A 27,020-nucleotide genomic window follows, 5' to 3' on the forward strand; every position below is an offset into this window, starting at 1 on the left:
TAGGCGGTTTTTTTTTTATTTAAGAACGTTTCTAATTTAACCCTACGACTTTACAACGGTCAACCATTATCATTCCTTTCCGTAAATTTTAAGGACGCGGGTGGATATTTTTTGCGCATTTTCCGTCCTTTATGACTTTTTATCTCTAGATGTGACTAAATAACTAAGCAATATCACAGCCTTAAGCAATTAAAAATCCAATTTTGGCCGAATAGGACAAAATTCGTATGAGCGTGCTAAAAACAATGCTGGTACAGTCAATGCCTCATCATGACCAATTGGTACCAATACAAAAGGGTATTACACCCCCTTATTAAAAATTTAATACTATTTGATTTACTACTGTGATCAAATTGAAAGGTGAATTTTGTCCATTCCATCTCCTTCAAAGAAATCTTCCTCCCGCTGCAATGGCTGTTGATAATGCTCTCCAAGTTATGTATCTTAAGATGGATTACATAGACTACTACTACTAGTTTGTGCCGACACAGTTTCCTACTGTTAACAGTTTCATTTCAAATTTGAAAAATGAATTTTTAAAGGTTAATTGTTGATGAACTATTTTAGAACATTTAACTGAATTTAGATTCATTTAATGCGACGATGGTTTGGCCACTCGATTGTCCCAGGAGTTGTTTAAGTCACACCGCTTAATTACAGACCTCGCTTATGCAAAGCAGAACTTGCCTAGCCTTTACAACGGTCAAATGTTATTGTAGGGATCGAAACCCGAGATATAGAAATAAAATAACCTTTCCATCTTGTCAAAGAAGTACGAATCTTGATATCTACTTTAAAAAATAAAGCATATTTTGAAAAGCTTAATGCCCTTCTCGGAAGAAATAGCAGATACAAAATTAAACTGACATGTGATTAATTTATAAATTTAAGAAAATAATAAAAACGCATTTAAAATACATATTTTAAGTTGTATTTTTTGCATATTTGAATGCATATTTTTGCGTTTTTTAACATATTTGTGTAGACCCTAAAAAACAAAATTTTCTAATACTGTTTTCTATTTTTTTCTATTACTGTATTAATTTTCCGTTCCTGATGTCAATGAAACTACGTACAGTTTTGGGGCCAAAAAATTGCCAATCAAATTGAAAAATTTTGAAAACTGTCCGTAATGATTGAGAACATTTTCAAAAATAAAAGCAAAAAAAAGAAAAACTTCTCCGTCTACAAATATGAATTTGCATATATTCAAATGTTGATCTTCAAGTACAGCTGTTTTCCAAAGCTAAGATTTCAATATGAAAATTCTTTGGGCAAAAAATTAGTGGAAAGAGATAAAAACTGAAATCAGGCCGTCCTTCAGAAGTTGATTGTTTTAATGCCGTGGAAGCAGCAATGCTGGTTAATATGGTACTATAATTGCTGTTTTGTTTCTTGAACTAAACTTTGAAATTATATTGCAAAAAACTAATAAACATTTTAAATACGAGTTTTCGAGAGAAAGGTTCTGCGAAAGATTTATGGTCCTTTACGCATTGGCCACGCGAATATCGCATTCGATGGAACGATGAGCTGTACGAGATATACGACGACATTGACATAGTTCAGCGAACTAAAAGACAGCGGCTACGCTGGCTAGGTCATGTTGTCCAGATGGACGAAAACACTCCAGCTCTGAAAGTATTCGACGCAGTACCCGCCGGGGGAATCAGAGGAAGAGGAAGACCTCCACTCCGTTGGAAGGACCAAGTGGAGAAGGACCTGGCTTGGAATATCCAATTGGCGCCACGTAGCGAAAAGAAGAAACGACTGGCGCGCTGTTGTTAACTCGGCTATAATCGCGGAAGCGGTGCCAACGCCAATAAAGAAGAAGAAGGGAATTTCTACCACCTCGTACGCTGATGATTGCACGATCATGACATCGATGGCGTATGCTCAAAAGTAAAAGGTTATCTCTCCGACCCTTCTCGCTTCCTCGCTCCACGGAACCTAACACTCTCCCCCACTAAATCCACAGCGACCATATTCACTAACTGGAGTAGGAGTACAGACTTGTTCTAAAAATTGCAATCGATAGCGCTTAGATTCCGACTTTCAATAACCCTAAGATGTTAGGTGTGACTATCAACAGCCTGTGCTCCTTCTATCCTTACATGACCTCGATAATTGCCAAAGTACAGAGCCAGTTAAGGGGCATAATGAACTGCTCTCCTAACAGCTTCTATTGGGGTGATTTCGTAGAAATCAATCCTTCAGTCACCTTCTTGAATCAAGAGGTCCTTCCTCAACTACGTCGACGACATAAAACAATACGCTGACCAAACGCAACAAACTTTAGACATGCACTGACCGCCATTCACATTGCAGCCATTAAACTTTCACTGACGACCTCTCTGTGAATGGCGTACTTGGAGTAAAACCATCCATTGCAGACGACGAGCTCGAGTTACCGCGAGAATCGAGAGTGACACTTGCGCAGCCTCGTTCTGGATTCTGTAGCAAGTAAAGCACCTTACCATTCTAACGGGACTAGGTAACCGTTACAACAACAACTAACTGTACGAAGGATAGAAAGATTAAAATTCCCACATTTAAAAGACTTTTGGGTCCTGTGTACTCTGTACTCCTTCACTTCTCATACAACTGCGATATTTATGAAAGCACAAAGCCGCAAAAAGATTCTCAATTTGGCAGTACCTAAGGCTATAAAAAAGAAACCTTGTTTCCAATCTATAGTATATGTAAATCTAACCAATACACAGAAAATCAGTTTAAAACATTTTCTCACAAAAAACTTACCTCGCAAATCTTGTCGTTCTGCTAATTTTCCAATTAAGAAACAAACTCTTACAAACATTTTTGCATTGTTTACATCCAAACAGGTTAATAAAATTTGTATCCCATCTACGTTCACAAACTCCACTAGACCAGGTCCAAAATTTTGTAATAAAGATGATATTGCATGTAAACTACTGGTTGCAACTTCATCCGATTGATTTAAACATCTCATAAGTGCTGGAATTGTGTTTGCATCAACAAAATGCTTTTGACATACTGGGTTATTTTGTGACATTTCTGCAATTATGTAGGCAGCTAAACTTATTATTTCACAATCTGTGTGATTTAGGTTTTGAATTAAATATACAGAGCCGCCAGCTTTCACGAAACTATTTGCAAAATCTATGTCGTCAATACTCTCCCTGATAATATGCAAAGCGTTAACTTTGTCAGTAACTGCTGATTCTTGGTCGTCTAAAATGGATATAGCATTCTGAAACTCTTTCATGACATCTGTAGTCATAGTATTTAAAGCTGATTCGAGGAACTGTTTTTTCTGAAAAACATAAAAATAGACAACTGAAAATGTTGCATCTAGAATAAATTTTGAGTTGACAGCCCAGACTTTACCCGCATTAGGGAAAATCTTCTATAATGTTTGATGGTGGATAGAAGTAATATAAAATAGTACTTATCATTGGCCGCAACATCCGCACCGTTAGTTCTGCTTTCTCCAGACTGGATAAAGAAGCGAGGCAAATGAGTCTAGTAATGAACGAGGGCAAGATCTATCTAAAATCTATCTAAAATATCTCCTGTCATCAAACAAACAGTCGTTGCACTCGCGACTTGGCTCCCACATCACTTTTGATAGTTATATCTTGTAGATAATTTCGTCTCTTTTAAAACCACCAACCGCAAAGTCAGCCTCGAACTCCAACGCAGAATAAATTTTGCCAACACAGAAAGGTTTCGCGGAAGATTAAGGGTCCGTTACGCATTGATAACGGCAAGTATCGCATTTGATGGAACAATCAGCTGTACGAGATATACGACGACATTGACAAACATAGTTCAGCGAATTAAAAAACAACGGATACGCTGCCTAGGTCATGTCGTCCGAATGGGGGAAACAGAGAAAGACCACCACTCCGTTGGAAGGACCAGGTGGAGAAGGAATTGACTACACTTGGAATCTCCAATTGGCGCCAAGCAGCGAAAAGGAAGAACGCTGTTGTAAACTCGGCTATAACCGCGTAATCGGTGTCTACGCCAATATAGCAAAAGAAGAAGTACCTACCTATCAATTTTCTACAGCACAAGAGATAGCTCGTAGCAGTGGACCTTACCCACTATGCGCCATTTTTTTCTAATCAGTTGATTAAGGTAATTTTAATTGATATCGTGGGTTTTTTCGCCAATTTCGTTGAAATGAATTGTGTGCAAAAACAAGCACAAATTTATATGAATGTTTATATATGAACAAAGTTTTCAGAGAAGGATTTATGACTTACTACTATGAGCAAAAAATAGTAAGACTTTGCTTATCATTTTAAAGTTCCAAATTTACTCTTATTCTATGCCGTTCCCTCCCCACAATCCCACTTGGCCCCAATAAACTTGTGCCAACGGTTTTTCCAATTCTCGAAACAGTTGTTAAAGGTTATTGCCTTCAGACACATGGTTCTAATTTAGGCGAATACGGTTGCGGCATGATATTGGTTGAAAATTTGGCGAAAAACTCACGAAGAGTCAATGCAGTATGCGACTGTGCATTATCATGGTGAAAAAACCAAGAGTTGTCGACCCATAATTAAGAATAGCTTCGCACAAACGAAGCATAATACTCAAATTGTATACCTTGTTCAGCCAGTCGGAAGGAATTCGTTGTGAACCACACCTCGATAATCGAAGAAAACTGTCAACATTGATTTTTGGCGTGGTTTTTTCGGCATCGGTCCATCTTTGTCACATTGATCGTCTGTTTCCGAGTCGTAAGCATAGATCAAATATTCATCGCCAGTAATAATACGTTTCTTGACATCCTGAGCTGTGTTTCATAGACATTAAACCGACCTATTTTCCGAAAAAATTTACTGATTTTGGAAATAATCTTGTTTTCACTTTTCTTAGGTCCAAATGATCTTTCAAGATGGTTTTCACTCATCATTCCGATATTCCAACGATGCCAGTTAGATCTCTGATTGTTAATCGTCGATTTTCAAGCACCTTTCTTTATTAAAGTATTGATCATCAGTTGATCTTGATGGTCGTCCTGGACGTGGTTCGTCGTTAACGCGTTCTCGACCATAGTTGAATAATTTGTACCAATCAAAAACATTTGCTTGCGACAAACAATTATCACCGAAGGCCTTTTCCAACATTCTGAACGCTTCGAAACCAGACATTTGATTCCGCACTCAACCTCTTTGTTGAAAAATTCCGTAAAAATCGATGAATGCATTTTATGTATGTTCTTCAGAGACGCAAGTGTATACTAAACATTTGAGGGATCCCTACAAAAAGCTGTATATCGAAATTCTTTTCGTACAAAATTCTGAAAACTAACGTCGCGAAATTCTGTAGTGACAAAATTCTGCATTTACAAAATTAAGTATTTACAAAGTTCTGTAAAAGCGAAATTCCGCACTGACAAAACTCTGTATTAAAAAAATTCTGAATTGACAAAATTCTGTATTGAAAAAATGGTGTATTGACTAAAGTCTGTTTTTTATTTGAAAATTTCATGTGCCAAGTGAGTTGCTATTAAATAGTCGTAAATCTTATCAATAAAAAGAATTAGTACTTAAGAAAAGCAAAAGATTTATAAACTCCAATATTAACTTAAGCGATATTTATACAAAGAAAAATAAATGAGAATTTTAAGTCCAAAATAACAATACAACAAACAAAAGACTTCAATATTAATTCAAATGATAAGTACATATGTATGCAAAAAATAAGAAATGAGTATTTCAAGTACGAAAAAGTAGTACATATACATTTAATTAGATTAAAAACAAATATTTTTTGCTATTCTTTTCAAAAAAGATACTTTTCCCAATAAGTTTTTTCAGTCTACACTAACAGCTATTACCATTGCAGCGTAGTGATCATCAGCTTTGTTGTACTTACTCACGGTGTACTGACTAGTTTAGGGACTTCACTGCATTGAAATTTTGTTTAGAATTGTTCAACTGCATTGCTCAGTTGACAACAACAACTTAAACGAAATCAATTAAAAAGAAGTAAAAAGCAAAACAGAGATAAAGAGAAATGCAAACAAAACCAGGTAGTTTATTCTGTATTTACGTAATTCTGTAAATAATTGATAAGAAATACAAAGAATTTTATAAAAAAATTCATTATCATTTATTTACAGAATTACGTAAATACAGAATTTTGTCAATACAAAATTTCGTCAGTACAGAATATTTTTTACAGAATTTTGAAATACATAATTTTAGATACAGAATTTTATAATACAGAATTTTTAAACACAGAATTTCGCATACAGGATTCGGATCAACTCGGGTATTGTAGAACCGGCTGTTGTGGGAATGAATAAAAACTCAAATGAATCGCAATGTAGGACTTCTTCGGGCACGAAATGTCCTCACTATACGGATTATTTTGTTACATTTTGACATTTGCGAAAAATATACTTTAGTTTTTAATTAACATTCATGGGAAACTTTGTGGAAGAAGATAAGGATGGGCAAAAGAAAGACTTTTTAATTTAAATTCCGCCCGAAAGGTTGGGTACGAAATGCTGTACTATACAATATTCTGTTTACAAAACCCTGTATGCGAAATTCTGTTTTTAAAAATTCTGTATTATAAAATTCTGTATCTAAAATTATGTATTTCAAAATTCTGTACTGACGAAATTCTGTATTGACGAAATTCTGTAAATAAATGATAAGAAATACAGAAATCTTTGTATTTCGCATACAGGGTTTTGTTACAGAAATCTTTGTATTTCTTATCATTTATTTACAGAATTACGTAAATACAGAATAACCTACCTGGTTTTGTTTGCATTTCTCTTTATCTCTGTTTTGCTTTTTACTTCTTTTTAATTGATTTCGTTTAAGTTGTTGTTGTCAACTGAGCAATGCAGTTCAACAATTCTAAACAAAATTTCAATGCAGTGAAGTCCCTAAACTAGTCAGTACACCGTGAGTAAGTACAACAAAGCTGATGATCACTACGCTGCAATGGTAATAGCTGTTAGTGTAGACTGAAAAAACTTATTGGGAAAAGTATCTTTTTTGAAAAGAATAGCAAAAAATATTTGTTTTTAATCTAATTAAATGTATATGTACTACTTTTTCGTACTTGAAATACTCATTTCTTATTTTTTGCATACATATGTACTTATCATTTGAATTAATATTGAAGTCTTTTGTTTGTTGTATTGTTATTTTGGACTTAAAATTCTCATTTATTTTTCTTTGTATAAATATCGCTTAAGTTAATATTGGAGTTTATAAATCTTTTGCTTTTCTTAAGTACTAATTCTTTTTATTGATAAGATTTACGACTATTTAATAGCAACTCACTTGGCACATGAAATTTTCAAATAAAAAACAGACTTTAGTCAATACACCATTTTTTCAATACAGAATTTTGTCAATTCAGAATTTTTTTAATACAGAATTTTGTCAGTGCGGAATTTCGCTTTTACAGAACTTTGTAAATACTTAATTTTGTAAATGCAGAATTTTGTCACTACAGAATTTCGCGACGTTAGTTTTCAGAATTTTGTACGAAAAGAATTTCGATATACATCTTTTTGTAGGGATCCCATTTAAGAACTATGGCAAAATTTCGCAGATGAGGTAGTAGTCTTAGCAAATAAGCGCGATCCCTTACTCCAGGTAGATCAATATAAGCGGACGAAATTGGTGAAGCACCTCAAGCTTTGAACTACTGTCAATTCCTTATCCAACCCGAAGAGATACGACAATAACCGTCTCGAAATTCAATGCAACAGTCGTATGTGTCGTAGACGGTTGCGTAAAATACTTAAAAGACTGCGCACCACTTACTTTCACCAACAATGAAGTTCATAGTGTCGTCAACCAAGCAAAGGCATCTAAAGTTAAATCTACTACGCTAGATGGGAGTAAGTTTTCGCACCAAGGTCGTCTTTTTATGACTGACCAACCTTCACATACCCGCTGTGTGAAAAATCGGAAAGGTGGTCCCACTGTTGAAAACTGAAAAGCCTGCTGCCAGGAGAGCCTTATCGTAATACAACTATAAACCTTCTTTCCTTAGTAGTTGAGGCTTTGCTACACACGACATTTATACACCATCAGAGCCGAGCTGAACTCCAGCGCGGCTTCCCCAAAACGCACCGCACCACAACAGCAAATAGCGTCATAAACGCCCATATAGTGGAGTTGGACTTATCAAAAGCCTTTGACGCTTGGTTCTTAAACGCGCATCACGACCTTTGGTATTCATGCCTGTCATCGATCGTAAGGGAATGGAACTGGCGGAATAAATAAGAATTAACATGCTGATGCTAAAGCATCTAAGCTTCCTTATCAAAGACCTTAACCTGGCGTTGACCACTTTTTAAATACCCGTTGTAGGTAAAATCAGAATAGTGGTCCCACTACATACACTTGAAAAACCTGGAAAACCCGCCAACAAAGGGGAGTCTTATCGTCCGACAACTCAGTAGTGAAGAAACTTGAGGCTTTGCTAAACCCGACTTTCTCTCACCATCTGAGTCATGCAAATGACCAGCATGGCTTCCGCAAAGTACAAAGCACCACCACAGCATTTAGCGTTATAAATGTTGAGATAGTTCATGATCTAAACTAAAAACCACCCCGCGAAAGGACAATTCCCGTAGCATTGGACTTGTCAAAAGCCTCTGACACAGTCAATCACACAACGCTACTTGAAGACATAGAAAGGTCTACGCTCCTTTCAGGGCTGGAAAGGTGGACTATGAACTATATGAACGGTTGACAATCATCCGCATTGTTTCGAGGTTACAACTCTAAACTGGGAAGAATTAAACAGGAAACTCCCCCAACTACCAGAGGGAATTTCTATCACCTCGTACACTGATGATTGCACGATCATGACGTCCGGCAATGGAATCGACCCTCCTCGCTGCACGGAACCTAACACTCTCCCCCTAGTGCAGGCGCCAAAGGAAGTTGAGTATGTAAAATGCGAGGACCGGCAACTAAGCTCAAATTCTTTTACCTGAGATCCCAAACAACAAAAAAAAACATGTTGCCGGCAACTGTACTGGTCCCTTTCCCTTTGCCCCACCCCCCTCTCTTCGCTATGCGCGTCGATGTGTCGTAGCCCTTGTAAAAGTCAGTAGCAACTAATTCTTAGTGCTTAACTGTTCATATTGTTGTATCTAAGCAAAATTATTGATGTTTTCTTGTATTGAAGTGTTCTATTAGTGTTATAGTTAAACAAAAACGTGGACATGTCAATACAAATGATAAATGTAAAGAAGCGAAGACTAAACGAAGTATCGTGTTTGTTTTGTGAAAAAACGGATAATTTAGTTAAGAAACCGAAACCACAATCGTTCATCAGCATTCAAAATGCAGTAAATCGGAGAAAAGATGACATTAGTGAGAAAATAAAAAATAATACAGACTTCAATGAACACAATTGTTCATGGCATCGAACTTGTATGGCAACTTACATTAGTGAAGAAAAAATAAGGCGTCGAGAAGTGGCATTGTATAAGCAGGAGAATCTCTCTATTTCCACCTCTTCTGCAGAAGAAGCAAGTGTTTCTGGTACTGAATCTGTCCGTAAGTTATCAAGAGCTTCTTTAAAATTTGACAAAGAAAAATATTGTTTAATCTGCGGTAAAGTAACAAAAAATAAAAACAAAAACCTTATGTGTTCTGAGGTTTCGGCAGCGGAACAAATTTTAAATACTGCCCGAAAAAAACAAGATGATGTTTACACAAAAATTAGCACTTGCAAACATCCAGTTGATTTATTTGCGATGGAAATGAGGTACCATAAACACTGTTATCGTAATTATCTACGACTACCAAGAAATTCAAAAAATCCAGCAGGTAGACTTCAAAATAAAATACCACATGACATACTTATACAGGCATTTGAGAAGCTGATGGATGAAATAAAACATCAATTAACATCTTAGTCTTTTGAAGTGTCATTATTGGCTAAGCGACTAGCTGAACTCACTGAAATTCTTCTATTTTGTAGTAAACCGCGTTATAAAATCATTACTCATTGATAAGTATGGTGAAAACATTATATTTTCATATCCAAGTGATCGATCGAAATCATCAATGGTAATTATGACCAACATATTCAAACTAATTTTAACTGTGATACAAACAGGCGGCAGGATGTTTTAAATTTAGAAACTTCGAAAATTTATATTGTTGATGGTATGGTACTTGTTCATCGAATCCAATTAAAAAAATTCAACACGTTTGGGGATTTTGCTGAGGCATTCTTCAAAACAATTCATAATTTTTTCTTGCAGCTAAATGTAAAACGCATAGATATTGTATTTAACAGATATGATGACATTTCGATAAAATATTTGGAGTCAACTTTATGGAGTAAAAGTGAAACGGTTAAAAATTTTATAATTACAAATGATCACACAAAAATCCCAACTAATTATAAAAACTTCTTTTCCAGCACTGAAAATAAGTTTCAGCTCGTTCGATTCCTCTGTGCTGCTGCTCCTAGATACATACAAGTACCAGAAGATTGCGAGTTATATATTTGTGGAGGATTTAATGATCCAAAAAAATGTTTTAAATTACAAGGCTCTTCGTTTTTTGAAGTACCCGACTTATATTCAGACCATTTAGAAGCCGATTCAAGGATGTTTTCTCACATGTTTCACGCAGTAAAAATCCAATCTGCCCATATCATAATCCTTAGCGTTGATACAGATGTTTTTTTTTATCTTGGGAATTTATTTTTGGAATAAACTAGCACGTCTAGGTTGTTCAAGTCTGTGGTTCGACGGTTCATATAAGAATAAATACATTTCAGGATGTCATTTGGCTGCTGAATCCCTTGGCGAAAACATTTATCGTATTTTGCCAGCATTACACTCTCTAACTGGTTGCGATTCGACTAGCAGATTAGCCTAAAAAAAAGAGGGATGTTCGAGCAAGCAAATAACTGCGGCAATATTGCATCCCTGATGTTTTTTTGCAGATACTCAGCTGATACTTAAACAAATATTTTGCGCGGCGTGCAGGTGCATTGAAGAAGTGAAGTTTAAGAAGTCTTAAAAATGAATTTTTAATCATTTTAACAGTGGATAACTTGGTGGATAGTGAGTGTAGTTTGCTTCTTAAATACAAAAAAGCAAGGAAACAAAAAGTGGCTTATGACCGAAATTTTAAAGAAGAGGGCAATAGTAATATCAAAACCTCTTTAAAGCAATTCGATTTTATCCTCCAGATATATATTTATCACATTTTCGGATGTCTCGTGAAACACAATTAATGATAATAATTAGTTATAAACAACAATAAAGAGCGATTTGGCTTGCCTCATTTTTTCAATCATAAATTTTGTTGATGCCGATTTTGTCACTTTTGCGCGCAAGAAATGTCAAAATTTGAGTTGCTCGAACGTTTGACATTTGCAAAAGTTGCTACATTTTTGCGTCGAATACGATGCTTTGCAATATTGCCGCAGTGATTGAGACTCGAACATCCCCAAGGTCTAAAAGCTGCATCGTTAGATTTTGTACAAAAAGCACTAAGGGATTTAGGGAATCCATACCTAAATGTCGAACAGTTAACAGAAGTACAAACTATTTGTACCTATCTTTTGTACCTATCTTTTCTCACAAAAAAAATTAACTGCTGATCAACTTCGGTATAAATTAATTTCCCAAAATATCGGCTTCGGATTAAATTTATCAAGAGTAATGTGTACATCAGATGATCTACATTTACATTTGTTAAGAGCTTCAGCACAAACATATTTATGGATAAATACTGACCAAACACTACTAGAGCCTATTGATTACACCTTATTAGGCTATGAAAAAAGATATGATAAATTGTACTCACGGCAACTGACGAAACCACCATTGCCCGAATTGTTGATTCAGCCTTGTAAATGCACATCGAAATGTCAAACACAGGCTTGTTCTTGCAAATAATTACAACTTAGCTGTATTTTGTTATGCAAATGCATTAATAATGACTGTCAAAACAAAAAAGATTGTTAATTCACTTTTTTTTTAAATTTATGTAAAAATTTGATTTTTCGTAATAAACATTTTTTCCAACAATTCTTCTTTTATTTTTATTTTTTTGTTTTTTTATTCCAATTGAGTAGATATAAGTATCTTTAATCATAAAAAACAATTGGATATTTTTTTCGGGTATGGAGTAAAAAAAAAAATTGGAACAATAAGTATCCCGGCAACATTCAGAGTCATAATCTGCAAGCTTTTCTTTGTTCAAAACTATTTATAGAATGCGGTCTTCATATTTTGCACACTCAACTCTACTCAGCTCCCGGTCTACCCATTAAATCCACAGCGGCCATATTCACTAACCGGACAAAGGAGTACATACTTGTTCCAAATATTGCAATCGATGGCGATAGGTCATAACCCTAAGATTTTAGGTGAGATATTTGACAGTCTGTGCTCCTTCTGTCCTTATACGACTCTTATACGACCGCTATTATTGCCAAACTACAGGGCCGTAGCAAGATTCTCAAGCCGCTAGCCGGCAGCACTTGGGGCAAAGACAAGGAGAAGTTGTTGGCTAAATTCAAAATAATCGGTCATTAACTACGCAGCCTCAATATGGTTGCCTGAATGCAGCTGGACGAAGATGAAGAATACACAACGGACTTTAACAAGATGTCTCTCATGGAACATCTTCATAGTGAGGCCAGAATGCTTCCTGCAAAGGAGCATATTACTCATCAAGCAGTTTATGCTCGGGTGTTTCCGCAGAAACCATCCCGGCAGTCACCTGCTTGAAACAAAGCCGCTTCATAGGAAAATCAGGAGAACATTCCTCTAACATGTCGAAAAACTTAAGCAACATACCGACAAAATTTCAGACGCGACTAATTGCAGACAGATACTGAACGCCGTATACAGTGGAGCTATTAACAACTCTTCGTTGACCCCCTTCCAGTGAATGGCGAAACCCCAAAGCAACTTCGATCTGGATATTTTAGCAGAAATCTACCCTGACATACAAAATATATGCCCTGCATGCTTTAAGTACTCTACACTAATCACCTCTGTGCATGCCCAATGAAACCAAAAATAAGCTCAAATAATAATTATACATATACTAATACTATATACTATTTGAGTATTAAGCTATGCTTAATTATGAGTCGACAGCTCTTGGTTTTTGCACCACGATAATACACCGTCACATACTTTACTGATTCTGTTTCGCCAAATTTTCAACCAATATCGTGCCGCAACTGCCTTATTCACCTGATTTGGCACCGTGTGGCTTCTGACTATTCGGCAAAGTAAAACGATTGCTCCGGGGAAACCCGTTTATGTCAATTTGAAGATATTAAACGTGAATCGCTATGCGCATTGAAAACTATACTGGAAATTTACTTTAAAAACTGGATTAGATTAAAATGTTGGCACAAGTGTATTGGGACCAAGGGAATTACTTTAAGCGAAACGACATAGACATAGGAAATTTAAAATTATGAACAAACTCTTACAATTTTTTGCCCACTGTAGTGCGTATGTATGTATATAAACCTGAATGAAAATAACATGTCGATAACAAATATCAAAATTTTCTGTAACGCAGACAAAAACTATTATTAGAAATAAAAATAAAATAATAACTTTGAATCACAATTACGAAATGTATTTGAAATGTTTTTTTTTTTTTAATTTTACATGTTTGAGTTGCTTGCAAAGTATAGAAACCGATAATTTATTAATATTGGTCAGTATATTCAAAATTTAAAACAAGAATTGTTATTACTTTTGTGACCTGTTTACTATCAAGTGACAAATATGAGATAATGTTTTGTGAATAAAGATTGTATTGTGAATAGTAACTCATCACAAATTACTTTCAGGCTGCTTACTGAATTGCGCTTTTAATCTCTTACTGTACTTCCCGATAATAAAACAATGTTTTATCAAAACACGAAATTAAAATTATTCCATTGTGAACAAATATGAAATTTCATAGAATTTTAATGCTTTTCTAGTTAAGATTAGTCCTCATTCTTCTTCTTTACTAGCGCAGACACCGCTTACGCGGTTATATTCGAGTTAACAACAGCGAGCCAGAGATTTCTTCTTTTCGCAATTTGGGGCCAATTCGAAATACCAAGTGTAGCCAGCTGCTTCTTCACCTGATCTCTCCAACGGAGTGGAGTGCTTTCCCTGGCGGGTACTGCGACAAATACTTTCAGAGCTGGAATGTTTTCATCTATACGGACGACATGACCTAACCAGCAAAGCCGCGTTTCCATCGAATGCGATATTCGTCGTTGCAAGTGTTCAAAGGACCATAAATCTTCCCCAGATCATTTATCTAGAAAGCTCATAACGTCGTCTCATTAGATGTTAGCATCGTCTATGCCTCTGCCCCATACAGCAGGAGGGAAAGAATTAGTGACTAATAGAGTTTGGTATTTGTTCGTCGAGAGATTACTTCTCCAGGGCAAGGAAATCGATATTTTGTTTGTGGCGATTTAGAGGTCAGCCCATGTAGAAATGTGTGATAAACAAAAATTGTCTCCTAGCCATCAAAAATTATGTGTACAAATACCATCATTGTCCATGCCTCTGCCCCATATAGCAGGACGGAAAGAATGAGTGACTTATAGAGTTTGGTCTTTGTTCGTCGAGAGATTAGTCCTCCAGGACCAGGGATAATGGGATGCCCAACTGATTCCAGTGTGAGAGCGCCTCAAAATAAGCGTTTTTTTATAACATTTTCCATTATGGCCAGATCGAACAAAATAAGAATTTTTGAGCATTTTAAATTAAAACACCCAACATTTATTACGATTGCAAATTATTATATATTGGACTTTTAATATATAACGAAACTACTTAAATCCTTTTTTATGATTTTATGATATATTAAAACAACTGACTTTTGATCTCTCAATACTTAGTAAGGGGAATTAATCCTGTTAGTTCTCAATTATCAAATGTTGTTAATCATTTGTAATCAAATTACAAAACGTTTCATGAAATATATTTAAATTTCGCATTTTCTTTGATTTTCATTGTTTTAAATTTTTATTAGCGATCTTGAACAGCGGCAACAAATTCTTCCGTTTACATATTTTTTTGGTAAGATTTCAATCTGGCCGTCGCACGTTTCCAATTGCTAAACGTCAAAACCTCCCCAATTCAGTCAACTGTCAAAGTTTAGGTGGTTTTGACGTTTAGCAATTGTTCTCTCACTTCCAGTGAGAGAGGAGTTGGACATCTCTTTATCTCTGTCCAGGACAAGGAAATGTTTTGTTTGTGGAGATTTAGAGTTCAGCCTATGTAGAAATGCTCGATAAAAAAATTGTCTGCTAGCCATTACGGGGCATCTCGACAGTATAGAATTTATAGAATACTACCTGTATTGCCGTGCCTATTGCCTGTGGAGACTCCACATTGCTCATTGCTTACTAGATATAGAATACTAACTAGTTTGCCATATATCGTAAGCTATAAGCTGTCACTTCAGCAGTTTGACAGCGCAGTTTTCATTTCTATGAAAATTTCGAAGAGGCAACATATCCCATTTGCACATATGTATGCCGACGGCATTTTCATTTCGGTAATATGAAATTTAGTAGAGCTAGTATTAAGACGGTTGTGTTATATTATAGAAATAAAGTACATTTTTAAAATAACATTTTTCCAAATAATTATTATTTAGTTTAATATTATTAATTTACAGAAAAATGACGCAAAATGGGTTGAGAATGAGCGAAGTTTTAAATTTAATAAACTTATCTATATAAATAAAAATGAATTGTTGTTCGTTAGTCTGATTAAAACTCGAGAACGGCTGGGCCGATTGAGCTGATTTTGGTTTTAAAATGTTTGTCGTAGTCCAGGGTAGGTCTAAACGGTGAGCAAATAAGGAAAAATTGCGAGTAAGATAGAGTAAGACGACAATTCTATTTCCCATATAAAAGTTGACTCTAATATATAAAAACAAGCCGGGTTTTCCTTCCTGACGCTATAACTCCAGAACGCATGAACCGATTTCCACATTCGTTAGAAAGGTCTCGGGCTCCGAGAGGTTTATAGAAAAGAAAATTCAGGAAAAATTTCAACAGAAAAGCGGGAAAATAGAAAAACAATTTGGCCAGTTCTTTTTTCTTAATGTTCGTGGAGGTTCAAGGATGTTTTTTACGACAAGAAAATGTCGAATAATTGGCGGTAAACCCCTAAAACCAGCCCTTTTCTTTTTCCCATACAAACGAATGAATGTTTGTTTGTTAGTAACGCTAAGAGAACGGCTACAGCAATCTCGATGAAATTTGCAGAGGTTCTTCGTTGCGGATCGGGGAAGGTTTGGAAATAAAAATACCTTATGTTTTTCATGTGGAAAAGTATGAAAATTGGAAAATTCCAAAAAGTAACATTTTTCCATACAAATTTTTTTTCAATTTTTGTTTATTTCGTTTTTCAATATTTTGATTTGGCAAATATTTGAATCATTCAATTTCGGTCGCATGCTTTTTTATTCCGGCTATTCAAAAGAAAAATTATTATTCAGTGAGAACTTTATGTTTCACATAATGTGATCAAATACAGATTGAAATATCTTACGAAGCCACGAAGAGGGCGCGCTAATATCGGTCGGCGTTCTTTTTGCCATCAACATATGACAGCCCAAGACACATGAACGACTACTCCCAGGATGCGATGAAATACATGTGGAATTATGGAACGCGGTCAATCAGCAAGCGATCGTCACGATGTCACAGCACGACTTTTCAAACAACAGCAGCGATGTTTGATGGACTTTATCTTGAAGCAACATATGGTACATATATTTACTTTTGCAATTCATGAACGTTTTCCGACTGTTGTGCGTCTCGCAGGTAATTTGGAGAGTGTATTTCAACCCAGAGAATACAGTACAGCCAGTGGAAACACCGCCAGCAACAAAATTAACATTAACGAGTTTTTCTCAACTTTCGTCAGTGATCCGTTTGCGAGAACATTGCTCTATTCGGAAATACCTTGATATTATACCTGGAATGCATCGTCAAAGAAATAGTTGCGCAGAAAGCAAGGCCAACCAGTAGAGTGACATCCAGGTGTGTTATCAACTAATGCATTAGGACGAATTTACACAATCCACCCGAAAAACGACGATTGTTTCTACCTTCGGTTGCTATTGATTAATGTACGCGGTTCAACTTTATTTGAGTCATTGGGTACTGTGAATGGTATGGTGTGTGCAAATTTTGGAGATGTAAGACAGCAATTACAATCACTGGAATAAAAATGAAGTTCGCACACTTTTCGCTAAAAACATTTCGACAAATCAGCCTTCAAATCCGCGTCAATTATGGGATACGAACAAAAATGACATTGCCGAAGACATTTTACATCGTGGTTGGATATCACTTCCATCTGTCGTTTATCAATTCACGAAAGATGAACTCATCACGAATGTTCGGACATTGGCCAAATTATTGTAACTACGATTCCTTAAGTGCACGCGCAATGTTAGCTGCCAAAATACCGATGTTGTTGACTTAAACTGGAAGATTCAAAGTCAAATTCCGGGAGACTTGCGCTCATACAAATCGATCAATCGTCTTGACAATGAAGACGACGCCGTGAATTATCCAGTGGAATTTCTAAATTCTTTGGAGAGGCTTTATTATCCAACCGCATCATTTGCGTCTCAAAGTTGGATCTGTCGTTATTATGTTCCGCAATCTGTGCTATCAAATACAAGGGGGCAGAATGCTTGATTCTACGAATTCCTTTGAGTTCTAACGATTTGCCATTTCAATTCAAACGTATTCCGATTCGAGTGAAAATTGCATTCGAGTGACAATCAAAAGGACACAAGGATAGTCGCATAGTGTGTGGCATAAATTTGGAAATGCTATGTTTTTCACACGGTTAGATATACGTGGCGTGCTCATAAGTTGGAAAACCATCGTTTCTGTACATCGGAACAAAAACCAAAAAATGTTGTCAAAACACATAATTTCACGCGGGACAACGGCTGCGGGGTCAAAGAGCACTTCAATGAAACGGATAATTTGCGGACACGTATAACGCTTCGATTCAGTATTTACTTTGGATTCACTTTCATTTACTTAGAGAAGTTCATCTAAACTGTTGTGAAATGAAATATATTTTTTCCTTTTCAAATATAAAACAAACAAATTTTTTTTTTTATCTTTTAATCACCAAACGAAATGTTACATAAAACGAAACAATTTGGTGGCGAAACGGAGTCGCCGGGTTTTCTAGTACAAGCATAAATCAAAATATCATTGCTCATTTTAAATTTATTATTTTAATTGGTGTATAATATTTATGCCGTAATTATTGTATATTAGTCCAAAATATGACTTCTTATTTTTCTCAGAAATACATTTATAACAAGTATGGAAGGGCTAAGTTCGGTTGTCACCGAACATTTTATACTCTTGCATGATAAAGTGATAATCGAGATTTCATTATCCGTCATTTACATACAGTCATGTGAAAATTAATAGGGACACATGGCGGTATTTCGTAAAAATGCAAAGAAAAAGAATATTTTCATTAAGTTTGAAATTGTGTTTTTATTTTTAAATAGGTTTATGTTTTTACCATAAGAATATTAGAGAAAATAATTCGAATTCAATTCAAAGAAGAAAAAAATTAATTATTTTAATAGCTTTACCCAAGTTATGTTGTGAAAAAAATAGGGACAATTGCAGTTTAAAAAAAAAATGTTCAATTCATTTTTTTTTTACAAAATTCTTTCGACTTTTAGAGTTTGATGCGTCAATACTTCGTTGCAAATCCTTTATTTTGAATGACAGCCACACATCGGCGAGGTAATGAGTCACTTAATTTTTGGCACGTGGCCCGAAGAATAGCTTTCCACGCTTCCTGTAGCAGTAGCCAAAGTGCATCTTTGCTTGTTACTTTTTTACCCTTCAAAGCTACTTTCACTTGTTGCCACAAGTTCTCGATGGAATTTAAGTCCGGTGATTGAGCAGGCCAGCTTAACACGTTTATATTGTTATCCGAGAACCATTTTTTTGCTAGCTTCGATGTGTGTTTTGGGTCGTTGTATTGCTGGAACACCCATCGAAGGGGCATGTTTTCCTCAGCATAAGGCAGCATAACCTCATTTAATATATTGCAATAAGTCACCGCTGTCATTGTGTCCTCAATTCGATATATTGGACCAACTCCTTGGTAAGAGAAGCATCCCCACACCATAATTGATCCTCCTCCGTGTTTTACAGTTTTAACTTTATATTGCGGGTTAAAAGCTGTGTTCACTGGCCTACGCACATGTTGAGTACAGCAGTCAGGGTGAAAAAGATTGCATTTGGTCTCATCTGACCACAGGATATTGCGCCATTTCTCCACTGGCCACTTGACGTGCTCATTAGCAATGTAACATTTTAATCACATTTGGTTTGGACAGAAGAGGTACTTTTCTGGGTCTCTTTGCTTTTAAATTTTTATTAATTAGCCATTTACGAATAGTAGAAGTGTCGACGTCCAAAGAAAATTCCTTTTTAAGTTCACTAGAGGATGCGAAGGGGTCCTTTTTTAAAAATCGCATTATATTCCTTTCAAGAGTTGGAGATATTTTTGATTTTCGTCCACGCGTTTCTTTCTGAGGCTTATATTTTATTGCATTCTCTACCATTCTCTTGGAGTAATTCAACGTTTCGGCTATTTTCCGATATGAAAATCCCTGATTGTGGAGGTGTTTTATTTGCTTACGCAGCTCAGCGCTGCAGTGTTGTCCTCTGCCCATTTTAAATTACTAAATTAAATTATATGTTAACTTTCTCAATTTATGATTATATAAAATCTCATATACAATACCTTTATTGCTTAAAAATTTTTAAGAATCCCAATATTTCAAAACTAACACCAATTTAATATTCCCGTCCCTATTATTTCGCACACTCAAAAACGATCTTACTACACAAAATGATCAACAGCTGCGAAACGACGCCAAATATTTTTTCTTTGATAACGGTTCTTTACTTCACTGACATCCCAGAAAACAATTGCATGCTACATTTTTGAAAATTTTTTTAAAATGAATCAGATTTTATTTTTTACCTATTTTCAAGCAAGTGTCCCTATTATTTTTCACATCACTGTATATGTGTTGTCAAAAAACTCTTGCGGTATTTTTATTGAATTTTTTTTTTGATTGAAATTGAAATGAATATTTGATGACTCATGCCCAGCTCTTGACCGGATGCTACGGCTGCTACTATGCCGGTCTCTTTCGACCAATTCAGCGATTTTATCGCAATTTTCGACGACAGGCCTTCCGGAGCGTGGCGCATCTTCGACCACCTCTACACCAGAACGAAAACGTTGAAACCATCGTTGTGCGGTGGAAATGGAAACTGTATCGGGTCCATAAACTGCACAAATTTTATTGGCGGCTTGAGATGCATGTTTGCTTTTATCGTAGTAGTACTGTAAAATATGCCGTATGTTCTCTTTATTTTGCTTCATGTTTGCGACGCTATAACTCACGAACGATTTAAAAGAAACGACAATCAATCAAACACGTGTTAGCGCATGAAATGAGCTTTCCAAAAAGGTATAGCATGACCCGATGCGACGAATAAAACTAGAACTACGAGCTTGCAGCGCCAACTAGCCAACTAGCCAAGTTTTATTCCGCTATCATCATTGGTTCCTAATGTATATATTATACAGAGAAGGCATCAGATGGAATTCAAAATAGCGTTATATTGGAAGAAGGCGTGGTTGTAAGCCGATTTCACCCATATTTCGTACATATCATCGGGACGTTAAGAAAATATTATATACCTAATTTCATTGAAATCTGTATAGTAGTTCCCGAGATATGGTTTTTGGTCCATAAGTGGGCGAGGCCACGCCCATTTTCTATTTTTACAAAAAGCCTGGGTGCAGCTTTTTTCTGCCATTTCTTCCGTAAAATTTAGTGTTTCTGACGTTTTTTGTTAGTCGGTTAACGTACTTTTAGTGATTTTCAACATAACCTTTGTCTTCCATTTTTGAACTGTATATGGAAATGCCTGAAGGAAACGACTCTATAGAGTTTGGTTGACATAGCTATAGTAGTTTTCGAGATATGGACAAAAAACTTAGTAGGGGGCGGGGCCACGCCCACTTTTCCAAAAAAAAATTACGTCCAAATATGCGCCTCCCTAATGCGATCATTTGTGCCAAATTTCACTTTAATATCTTTATTTATGGCTTAGTTATGACACTTCATAGGTTATCGGTTTTCGCCATTCTGTGGGCGTGGCAGTTGGCCGATTTTGCCCATCTTCGAACTTAACCTTCTTATGGAGCCAAGAAATACGTGTACCAAGTTTCATCATGATATCTCAATTTTTACTCAAGTTACAGCTTGCACGGTCGGACGGACGGACAGACAGACATCCGGATTTCAACTCTACTCGTCACCCTGATCACTTTGGTATATATAACCCTATATCTGACTCTTTTAGTTTTAGGACTTACAAACAACCGTTCTATGAACAAAACTATATATAATACTCTCCTTAGCAACTTTGTTGCGAGAGTATAAAAAAGGATCATTATCAATGGATCATTATCCTTTTTTTATTATCTTATGTTTCCAAGAAAAGGATAAAGATCCTCGTTTTATTTTCCACATAAAAGATTTAAACTGTTCAATAGCTCAAAACGAACCTACCTACCCTACGCCTTTGCGCATATGATTATATTATGATAGCAAATGCCCACATACAGATTTGGCAATGACAATAGCAATACGTTTGACAAATAGTATTCTATAAATTCTATCCTGTCGTGATGTCCCGTTAAAAATTATGTTTACGGATTCTAGTTGCCGTATTGCTGTTGTGTGTTGGATACTAAAAAACGATTATTTTTTAGAGAAGGCTACATTAATCGGTCTAGTTGCCTCTGCGAATGGTAGGCACCTTGTCGTGGTGCAGGGGCTTAAACCGCAGCACAGCACAGCATCTCTCAGCTACCGGAGATGTTGCTGCAGAGCATCGCCCCCGGTGGCTGTCGGAGGCTGCATGTGCACGGTGACCAAGAGCTACCACCTCCTAATCCAGGGTGTTATGCGACCCGTGCCCATTGGATGATTTGCAGCCAGGAGGTAAATTCGGCTGTATTCGTACGGAGCCTTCCCAACACCGGGCCGCCTTGGGAAGTAACGGTGGCCTTACTGCGTCAAGGGGCTCTGGCGCAGTGGACTTTTAGACTCCCCTTCTTTAAGACTAGACCGGGAGGCTTACAACACGAGCCGAACGGTCGTAAGAACAAGATGAAAGAACAACAACAACAACAACCACAAAAACAACAACAACAAACAACAACAACGGCAACGACCAAAGCAACGACAATCAAAACGGTGAACATGGACAGCAGCAGCAATAGTACCGCAGGCAAGAGTGGCCCAGGGGCTAAGCGTAAGTTTAGCTTCTTGGACGCCCTGTCGCCGGAAGAACGTGCACTCTTTGAAGAGCACGCTCGTGACGACGACGACGATGTGCCCTCTTGCAGCGGCACTCAACGCAGCGCGTCAACCGCAATTCGCGCAAACGCTACCCCCGCAACCCCCTCGAGCAGGATCGACTGCGGAGAGGAGGGTGGTTTCACGAAAGTGGAATCAAGGGGTGAACGTAAAAAAGAAGACGGCAACGAGGGAACATTCCATGTACCCCGGAGCCAGGACAGCCAGGAGGTCATGACGACCCACGTAGATTGGGAATGAGTGGAGCCACTCTTAAGTGGTACCTAAGATTCCTTGAGGACGGCATGACCCCGGAGTCAGCCGAAAGGCGGGCTCTGGGTAGGAGCAGTGGGAAAGACCCCTCTCCTAACAATGTACGACACGCAGGTACCAACGGTGGATCGGCCGCGACAAAACGCAGGAACCGAAGGCGTCGTCGTGCTAAAGCAGCCTCGTCGGAGGGACAGAGCGCAGCAAGGCCGGCGACCCAGGAGGCACCTAGTCGATCGGAGAAGAGGAAGGGTGGCCAAATAACGCCTCAGGTGCCACCTAAGCCCAAGAGAATACGGGAAGATAAACCACAAGAGGCCAGTGGTAGGCGCTCCTACCCCAACCAGCAGCCAATAAGTACCGAAAGCCGCAAATACTCGGAGGCTGTAAGTAGCATCCGTATGGCAGTGGTGCCCCGCAATTACCCGGCGGAGGCCCTAGAGCCTGAGCAATTTACAGCCCTACAGAACTGCCTGGTAAAGGCCCTATCCATCGGCAATAAGTTCACCGGTGCCTTTAACGGCATATTCTTTAAGGGCGGCATGCTGCTGGTCGACTGCCAGGAAGAGAAGTCGGCCACCTGGCTGAAGGAGATCACGCCAAGGCTCGAGGGTTGGAAGGGCCCGGCCCTGTGTGTAAAGAGAGGGGAGGAAATACCGCGAACACACAGCATGGTAGCGTTCTTTCCGAGAAGTGCAGAGGATAGCTACGACTTCGTGCTTAGTCTGGTGAGGAACCAGAACGAAGGTTTAAGTACCTCGGCGTGGAAAGTCGTAGCAAGCAGTGTTGTGGGTTCCGGGTGGAACCTCAACATCACGATGGACGACGAGTCCTACAAGTTTATAAGGCTGAAGGGATTCAAACTGAATTTCCGCTTCGGCAAGATTATGATGCGGCCATGGAGGCCCAAGGCTGCGTCCACGAGCCAAGAGGCCAAGACGGGGATGAACGTAGCACCAGCTCCTCCCGTAGCCCGCCCAGCGGCGCATGAGGCGACTGCAGCTGTGGCTTCGGGTAAGGGCAGCGAACCCATCTCGGCTGGGCAGGTTGCGACCGCCGCCGCGGATGCAGATGAGAGCAACGGGCAGGAAGGAAAGATGTCATTCACCCAGGAGCAGGAGGCGACTGCATCTGTGGTTTCAGGGGAGGATAGCGAATCCCCCAGCGGACTCATCTCGGCTGGGCAGGCTGCGACCACCGCCGCGGATGCAGACGAGAGTAACGGGCAAGAAGAAAAGATGCCATCCACCCAGGAGCTTCTGGAAGGGTTGGAGATGCAGGTCGATGAAGGGGACGAAGACGGGGACCTGTCTCTCTTAGAACCGATTCTGTAGGCTCCAGCACCGGCATAGAAGTGGCCCAGGTGAACCTACATCACGCATCGGCAGCCTCGGCAGTCATCGTGAAGAGGTTCATCTCGGATAACCTGGGCATCCTTCTAATCCAGGAACCTTGGGTGTTCAAAGGAGAGGTAAGAGGCCTCAACATGAGAAGGAGCAAGGTAATCTGGGATCTCTCTAGCGAGAGACCCCGATCTTGTGTAGTCGTTAGAGCCGATATAGACTTTTTCTGTATTTCAGAGTTTCTAACGCAAGACCTGGTGGCGGTGCAAGTGAAGGACAAGGAAGGATCGGACTTCGTCCTTGCATCCGCATACTTTCCGGGAGAGTCAGCCACAGCCCCCCATCGATACTTGGTCTGGTGGAGTATTGTAAATCCAACAATCTCCCCCTGACCATAGGATGTGACGCAAATGCTCATCACACGGAATGGGGTAGCACGAACTGCAACATGAGGGGTGAGTCACTGCTTGAATTTATACTTAGTAATAATATTAACATAGAGAATGTGGGCTGCGAGCCAACCTTCGTAACAAGTGTCCGCAGGGAAGTCCTAGACATTACCCTAAGCAATGACAACATGATCGGGTTGATCTCGCAGTGGAGGGTATCAAAAGAGCCCTCACTGTCAGATCACAGAATCATTCGTTTTGCTCTGAGGGTGGTAGTCGGGGACCGACCTCCAACTCGTACCCCCAGAAATACAAATTGGGGCACTTTCAAAGAGACCCTAAGTAGAAGCATAAGTGTAGTGGAGCAGGCGGATGTTAGGTCCACCACAGATGGACTGGAGAGCAGACTGAGTGCCATAACCCAGTCCATTATGGACGCCTATCATTGTGCCTGTCCACTGAAAGCGACCACCAGCAAACAAGGCTGCCCATGGTGGTCCAGTAAACTCTCAGCCCTCAGACTGAAGGTGCGTAGGTTGTTCAACAAGGCCAAGCGCACAGGCAGTTGGGAGGACTACAAATGGCACCTAACAGCCTACAACAAGGAGATTAGGCTTGCCAAGTCAAACAGTTTCAGGAAATTCTGTGATAGCGTCTCCTCGACCCCGGAGGCAGCTCGACTGCACAAGGCGTTGTCGAAGGGTAGGACGGACACAGTATTATCCCTAAAGAGACAGGACGGGACATATACGACAAGCGCGGAGCAGAGGGCAGAAACGCTCCTACAAACGTACTTCCCGGAGACGGCTCAAGCTGACCTAACCCCAACCTTGGTCACACGCAGGCCGGATCGCTCAGACTGGCTGACGGCAAGGACTCTGTTCAATGCTGACTCAGTCAGGTGGGCACTGGCCTCCTTCTCGAGCTACAAATCACCGGGAGTGGACGGCGTCTTCCCGGCCCTATTGCAGCAAGGTATGGATATCCTCCTACCACACCTGCTGGGGCTGATGAGAGACAGCCTGGCGATGTCGTATATCCCCGAACCGTGGAGAATAGCAAAAGTGATTTTCATCCCCAAGATAGGGAGGAGAGACTATTCGTTAGCCAAATCGTTCCGGCCTATTAGTCTCACGTCCTTTATGCTGAAGGGGATGGAAAAAGTAATAGACAACCATATTAGATCGGAAGCGCTGAAGATTGCACCCCTACATGCCGGACAACACGCGTACAGGGCAGGTAGATCTACAAATACCGCTCTGTACCAACTCGCGTCTGAGCTACAGGATTCGCTGGATAATGGCGAGGTTGCGATCTGCGCCTTCCTTGATATCGAAGGGGCCTTTGATAACGCGTCTCACACTAGCGTCATCAAGGCACTCGAGAGAAGGAACGTAAATCCCTCGATACGCAGATGGACGGAAGCCCTTCTGCGCACTAGGGTTGCAGAAACAACAGTTGGAGGAAGTAAAATTCGTCTTGGCACCACGAGGGGCTGCCCACAGGGTGGAGTACTGTCCCCTCTGCTTTGGAGCCTGATAGTAGACGAACTACTCGAGCTGCTCACCAGCAATGGAATCCGCTGTCAAGGGTACGCGGACGACATTGTCATAATGGCGAGAGGAAGATTTGAGAACACTCTCTGTGACATTGTTCAAAGGGGCTTAAAATTGGCGAAGGAATGGTGTAACACGGTAGGGTTAAACATCAACCCAGCAAAAACCACCGTGATCCCATTCACTAGGCGGAGATCTCTTCCGGGCCTGAGGACCCTAACAATTGGAGGCGCAGAGGTGGAAATGTCTAGGGAGGTCAAATTCCTTGGCGTCACCCTAGACTCAACACTAAAATGGAGCAGGCATTTGGACTTAACGCTGTCCAAAGCAACAAGAGCACTTATGATTTGCAGACGCCTAGCCGGCAGATCATGGGGATGCAAGCCAAACATCATGAGATGGCTGTATACCATGATAGTAAGGCCCATCGTTACCTATGGAGCAGTTGCCTGGGCCACCAAAGCAGCACAGTCCTCTGTGATTCAGAGACTGTCAAAGCTGCAAAGACTTGCATGTGTCTGTGCTTCAGGGGCAATGCGCACATGCCCCACAGTGGCACTGGAGGTCTTATTAGAGCTCACACCGCTGCATAAGGTGATCAAGCTAGCAGCAAAGCACACCATGCTGCTAATGTCAGCAGAAGGCTGCGGGAGAGGGAAGATAATGTCCTCCAGGCAGATGGACGCTCTAGCGGAGAGCACACCGCTGGCCCTCCTCCCAAGAGACGGCACAACAAGGAAAGTAAACTTCAAAAAGCATTTCAAAGTAACTCTAGGCAGTAAGAAGGAGTGGAACGATTCCACGCTGGAAAGACTGCTGGAAGACAGTACCATTCAGTGGTACACAGATGGCTCGAAAACACCGGAAGGCATTGGGGCAGGTATTGCGGGTCCGCGAACCAAGTTATCCATACCTATGGGCTGCTTCCCAAGCATTTTCCAGGCTGAAGTTCTTGCCATCAGTCAATGCGCTGAAATCAACCTCAGCCGCAACTATCGCAACCAGCGC

The 27,020-nt window shown here is 39.2% G+C and overlaps 1 protein-coding gene across 9 annotated transcripts in view; it reads right to left on the reverse strand.

The window, feature by feature from the left end:
- LOC126764858 (uncharacterized) overlaps positions 1–27,020 on the reverse strand; it is a 139,296-nt gene that overhangs the window by 66,664 nt on the left and 45,612 nt on the right. For all 9 annotated transcript variants that reach the window (XM_050482484.1, XM_050482481.1, XM_050482480.1 and 6 more), the window contains one exon: positions 2,761–3,295. In XM_050482484.1, coding sequence (XP_050338441.1) covers positions 2,761–3,295 — 535 coding nt within the window. The remainder of the gene's footprint in view (positions 1–2,760; positions 3,296–27,020) is intronic.

This window comes from Bactrocera neohumeralis, unplaced genomic scaffold (genome assembly GCF_024586455.1).
Source record: "Bactrocera neohumeralis isolate Rockhampton unplaced genomic scaffold, APGP_CSIRO_Bneo_wtdbg2-racon-allhic-juicebox.fasta_v2 cluster10, whole genome shotgun sequence".
Lineage (NCBI taxonomy): Eukaryota > Metazoa > Arthropoda > Insecta > Diptera > Tephritidae > Bactrocera > Bactrocera neohumeralis.